This window comes from Bufo gargarizans, chromosome 9 (assembly GCF_014858855.1).
Source record: "Bufo gargarizans isolate SCDJY-AF-19 chromosome 9, ASM1485885v1, whole genome shotgun sequence".
NCBI lineage: Eukaryota > Metazoa > Chordata > Amphibia > Anura > Bufonidae > Bufo > Bufo gargarizans.
In genome coordinates this window covers 17,031,608-17,037,568 of record NC_058088.1, presented here as the reverse complement: position 1 = coordinate 17,037,568, position 5,961 = coordinate 17,031,608, and the positions used below count along the sequence as shown (strand labels likewise).

At 43.3% G+C, this 5,961-nt stretch overlaps 1 protein-coding gene across 1 annotated transcript; it reads right to left on the bottom strand.

The window, feature by feature from the left end:
* Window positions 1-295: 295 nt before the first annotated feature.
* On the bottom strand, window positions 296-3,163 carry LOC122946689 (tumor necrosis factor-like). Its single transcript, XM_044306455.1, has 4 exons — window positions 2,824-3,163; window positions 2,308-2,353; window positions 1,786-1,842; window positions 296-1,679 (listed from the first exon to the last, which is right to left on the bottom strand). Exons 1-4 carry the CDS (start codon window positions 2,986-2,988, stop codon window positions 1,282-1,284), a joined length of 666 nt encoding a protein of 221 aa, XP_044162390.1. The 5' UTR covers window positions 2,989-3,163; the 3' UTR covers window positions 296-1,281.
* Window positions 3,164-5,961: the final 2,798 nt, after the last annotated feature.

Below are 5,961 nucleotides of genomic sequence, written 5' to 3'. Positions count from 1 at the left end.
GGCATTTCTACAATGGGCCGCCCGTTCCGTTCCGCGGAAGGCACATGGACGGCTTCCGTTTTCTGCGGATCCTCGTTTTGCGGACTTCAAAAAACTGCACGGTCGTGTGCATGTAGCCTAACTCTGTTGCCAGATGGCTTTTTTCCTCAAATGAATCATGATTATGATCCGATCTTGAGACCATAAAAATGAAAAAATCTAATAAAAATAAAATAAAAAATGAATGTTATCGTGTACTATAACTATATATATATATATATAAATATCAATGTAAAAACCAAGAACAAACAAGAAATAGGTTCAACATTTTTTATTTAATGTGTATGCCAAAATACATACAAAATGTAGAAAATTAATATTTCCAATACAAAGGAAAGTATTCAGAATCAGAAAGAGAACAATCACAGAAGTGTGGAAAGAGGAAGCCGTAAAATCGGCCCCCGTAACAGTATAGCCTTTCCAGGCTTGGATAGTGTTACATGACAGCAAGGCATAGCCTACATTGCTCAGCAATAGACATTTTATTTTGGATTCCTGTCACAACAATAGGTCATCCATGTTTTTAACAAAAAAATAAATAAAAATACAATACATAGAAATCTCAGATGTCACCATGAACGGTTCAGCGATGCCCCATAGGGGTAAGTATAGCTTCTTGAAATGTTATTTCCCAGTTATTACGACATGAATAATCACATGCAAACCAGGTCATTCGGGAAGTATCACGCTTCCTGTACGAAATGATTATACTACAGTAATTCCAGGTCAAAACCTTGATCTGTCTGGGGTTTGATGTGAGCTGTAGGTCCTCATCGCTTCTAAGGTCACATATCAACAAAATGGACTTACTTACAGTACATACATTGTATGCATTTGCACATCATATCAAAGACATAGACATCAAAACCAAAAAATATAGCTTTTAAATAAATAAATAAATAGATAAATACTTAATATAAAATTATAAAATAACATTATTAAACAATGGCTACAATGGAGTCTTCCAACCAAGAGAGAACTTTCGTAAAGTCTGATTTGACCCACTTTCTTAAAACTTGTGCCAAACGAGAACAAAAGATATTCCATGGGCAGGACCCATCCGCCCATGAGTAAGTTCATGGATTGTAAACACGGCAGGTCATCTCCACTATATGCTACAAGTGATAGGGGTGTAAGATTCAAGATATGAAGTTACCACCAAGTTGACTTTCCAAATTCAGTTCCTAATTGCACTCAGCTTTGAAACTTTGATGGTTCTTCATCAGGGACGGTATGGCCCTGTCATACGGCAAGGATCCCAAAGTAGACTTGTCCATGGTAGGTGTCCAGAAATTCACTATTTGAAGTTTCGGTGGAAATGATGTCTCCTTCTTCAAGTTTGAAAATCCCTCCTTGATAAATGGGTTGGGTCCAGGAGGAATTAGATTCCACCTCACACACTGACTTACTGGATTTGAGGATCACCATAGACTCATCGTCAGAATAGCTCTTTTTGCGCACCGAGTGGCTAAGCTCTTGGTTTTTCTGGCATTTTTCCCCAGTGAACACCACTTGGGTGTAAACAAAATAAAGCCCTTCTTCTTCAATTTTCAAAGAGTTCTTCTCAAGCTTTATGTTGCCATCTTTGAAGGCATTGATGGATTTTGGTTGCCATTCTATATGTTTATGCACCTTTTTCCCTGTAAAGATGGAAGAACCGTTAGGTACAAGTTTCTACAAGGAAGAAATATGTAGATACTGAAACATCTGTCTCTGAGCCATATAAAGATCAGAATCATTGCTTACCTATCAGATGAGCAGCTGCCCTCTTTCCTTTCATGGCTTGGGTTTGTGGTACAGATTCTGCAAGAACAAAAATACTAAATTTAGTACAATGGTCATGATATTTAGTACATGGTATTATTAGTGTATGGTATGACAGAACTAGTCTTGCACTATGATTTAGCTAACCTGTAGACACCCCTGGTTCTGTCTTTTAAGGCTCATCAGCACAGGGGCAAGTTCTTAAAATGCTCATTCACTTGCATAGACCATTTAAAAAGGCCCATAGAGCTCCTACAAGATTTGTAGGCACTCTGTGTGCAGTCGTATGGTGAAGCACCATACTTGGCTTTCTTTCAAACATTATGAAAAACCTTGTATAGAATGAGACCCATACCAATGTACATGCATGGGCCCATTGCAATGGATCCATGCTATAATACATGAGCATGATGTGAACCTTATAGAGAATCAGCTGGACTACTAAGTCACAGGAAGACTTGGACCCTACCCAGACCATCAGTTATTTGGCTTGGTCATCCTTACCTAAATAATTCTTGATTTGAAGGACTTCTGGTAGTTCATTGTCAACCTGAAGAACACAAATGAAAGAAATCATGATTAGCTGCACAGTTTGGTGGATACATTCCTGCTCTCATTGTGTTCCTGTGAAACGTATGGAGGAAACAGATAATAAACTTGCCAAACCAGACTGACGAGAGGTACGGCTGATTTCACACCACATGGCTGGAAATACAGCACTGATATTGAACACAGTAGATCTGCTTTGTGGAGCTAGGATTGCAAGTGTGCCCTGAAACACCCTAGACCTCTAACCAGGTGCAGGTATTAACAGGGTGCAATAACTATAAATCCTTTAGAGCGAGTGATGCAGAAGATCTGTAGATGTTTGGATGGAGCAGGGCTGAATTTGTCATTCCTCTTTCAGTTTTAAGTAGAACTTCAGAAAAGAGCGCAATGCACAAAGTCAGCTCTGCCTCATCTGTATACGTCCGAAGGCAGTATGAGAATAATTTGAGTTGTCCTTAAAGAGACACGCACCTTTCTTTCAGTTTTGATGACCTCAAAGTGAAGCAGGGCTAAGATGATGGTGGTCCCCAATAACAGGACGAAGGAGCAGACGCTGAGCCAGTGAAAGCACGATGTCCTGCTTCTTTGCACATTTTGGAGAAGAGGTTCCTCACTGCGCACCTGTGTCAGCTCCATCTCTCTGTGTTATTATCTTCTTGTATCCTTTCTAGTTTGTTGTATTGTTTAGCCCTTGTTTCTTTTTATTTTACTCCCAAGTAGTTGTTGCTTTGAAGGCTTTTTGTGCTTTTGCTGGCTCCTCTCTTCTCTGGAGGCATTTAAACCCTGGTCTCCAGAATTTCCCATGACATCAGGGAGGGTGGAAATGTTGGTGACACCTTCGTCCTGTTCTGCTACTGCTGCTCTGTTCTCTGTCTCCTCCCCTGGTGGAAAGAGATATAACGGCAGTTTTGAAAAAGAAACTTGTTAGGGGAAACACTGCAATCTTGGAAAAGAAAGCTTCTGCTTTTTACATTGTGTCATGTGAAAACTGGAAGGTTTGGACTTTGCTCGATGGTCGAGATGAGGAAGCAAGATGAAGTATCGTTAGCATTGAAATGAGGACTCAGAAAGCAATAAGGACTAAGTTGTGAGGGGGCAATGGGCATGGTCTAGTGTCTGCTCTGAAAGAGGGCAATGCAAAAGTGTTATGCGGTGCTTAGATGTCATTTGTTTCTTCTGTGCTATGAATACATGGAAAAAACATCATGGTTGGTACATTGGGGGTCATCAGGGGTCCAGCTAACAGCTCATGCAATGAGGGGGCTGGAATCCAGTTTGTCTCATACCCTTTACTACTGAGTGGTGAGAACTTGTGCAGAACTCCAGAGGTTCTACGTTTTAGATTTGACCCAATGGCCATGGAGGGGGAAATGATCATAATTCCCTTTAGTCTTCATTGGCAGAACCCAGGACCACCATGGAGGGGGCATTTTGAACTGTGCTGTAGTATGCCACTCCAGGGGTGGCCACAGCTCGAAAGGGCAATTAATATTTTGGGAATCACAGGTCCATTTTTCTTATTTGTTCTGATTCCCCTGCTTTTTGTTATTGACTTAAAGTATAACATTTTGCTACTTGAGTATTTTGAGCCTTTAAGAAAATTTTAAAAAATAAAGAACTGACCCAAAGTCATATACTATGTGGTTAGCCCAAGGGAGGAGACTGCCCCTGCCCCCCCCCCCCCTCGGGCCCCTGGGATGGGTTGCCATGGCCTGGCATTGCTATATGAAGATGCACAGACATCAGTTTATTACTGACTATAACACTATGGTATACTGACTATACCAAAGCACGATGGATAAAAGTTAAGAAAAGAATGTATTGTAAAGTCCCCTACGGCAGTGGTGGGCAAACTTTTTTGTCAACTGAGCCAAATATTGCCAAAACCACGATTAAAATTTCTTTCATGAGCTACATTTTTAAAACCTATTGCGTCAACAGTACCAGTGAGGACTATTAGGGCTCATGCACACGACGTGTGCCCGCCGTTGCCATATTGCAGGCCGCATACGGCGGGTCCGCAATACACGGGCACTGGCCGTGTGCAGCCCGCATCCTGGACCCATTCACTTCAATGGGTCCAGGATCCGGTATATGAGTGCTACAGTGTGCTTCCGTGGTGCTTCTGGCTGTGCCTCCGCACTGCAAAAAAGTAGCGCATGCACTACTTTTTTGCGGTGCGGAGGCACAGCCAGAAGCACCGCGGAAGCACACTGTTGCACTCATATCCCGGATCCTGGACCCATTGAAGTGAATGGGTCCATGATGCGGGCTGCACACGGCCGTGTGCAGCCCGCATCATGGACCCATTCACTTCAGCATGCGCTACTTTTTTGCGGTGCGGGCAGTCGGATGCGGATCAAGTGAATGGGTCAGCGATCCTCATGCAGCTGCCCCATGGTCTGTGTCCGTGCATTGCGGACCGCTATTTGCGGTCCACAGCACAGGCACGGCGCCCTTACATTCGTGGGCATGAGCCCAGAGTGTGTTTTTACATACTTTTATATGTACTTTCTTTTATTTGGATCTTGATTATTATTTCATTTTATCTTTATCATTTTTTACTTTTATTAAACTTGTCTGCAGATGTGGATGACGCACTTATGGGGGATATCTGTGGAGGGCACTTATGGGGGATATCTGTAAAGGGCACTTATGGGGGATATCTGTAAAGGGCACTTATGGGGGATATCTGTGGATGACGCACTTATGGGGGATATCTGTAAAGGGCACTTATGGGGGATATCTGTGGATGACGCACTTATGGGGGATATCTGTGGATGACGCACTTATGGGGGATATCTGTGGATGACACACTTATGGGGGATATCCGTGGATGACGCACTTATGGGGGATATCTGTGGATGACGCACTTATGGGGGATATCTGTGGATGATGCACTTATGGGGGATATCTGTAGATGACACACTTATGGGGATATCTATGGATGACGCACTTATGGGCGATATCTGTGGATGACACCCTATGGGGGATATCTGTGGATGACGCACTTATGGGGGATATCTGTGGATGACGCACTTATGGGGGATATCTGTGGATGACGCACTTATGGGGGATATCTGTGGATGACGCCCTATGGGGGATATCTGTAGATGACACACTTATGGGGATATCTATGGATGACGCACTTATGGGCGATATCTGTGGATGACACCCTATGGGGGATATCTGTGGATGACGCACTTATGGGGGATATCTGTGGATGACGCACTTATGGGGGATATCTGTAAAGGGCACTTATGGGGGATATCTGTGGATGACGCACTTATGGGGGATATCTGTGGATGACGCACTTATGGGGGATATCTGTGGATGACACACTTATGGCGGATATCCGTGGATGACGCACTTATGGGGGATATCTGTGGATGACGCACTTATGGGGGATATCTGTGGATGATGCACTTATGGGGGATATCTGTAGATGACACACTTATGGGGATATCTATGGATGACGCACTTATGGGCGATATCTGTGGATGACACCCTATGGGGGATATCTGTGGATGACGCACTTATGGGGGATATCTGTGGATGACGCACCTATGGGGGATATCTGTGGATGACGCACTTATGGGGGATATCTGT

Excerpts from the sequence above, each read along its gene's own strand:
- LOC122946689 (XM_044306455.1), bottom strand. The coding sequence starts at position 2,988 with ATGGAGCTGACACAGGTGCGCAGTGAGGAACCTCTTCTCCAAAATGTG. Across the intron at positions 2,354-2,823 it reads TCATCAAAACTGAAAGAAAG|GTTGACAATGAACTACCAGA; the intron begins GTGCGTGTCTCT and ends TGTGTTCTTCAG. Across the intron at positions 1,680-1,785 it reads GGCAGCTGCTCATCTGATAG|GGAAAAAGGTGCATAAACAT; the intron begins GTAAGCAATGAT and ends CCATCTTTACAG.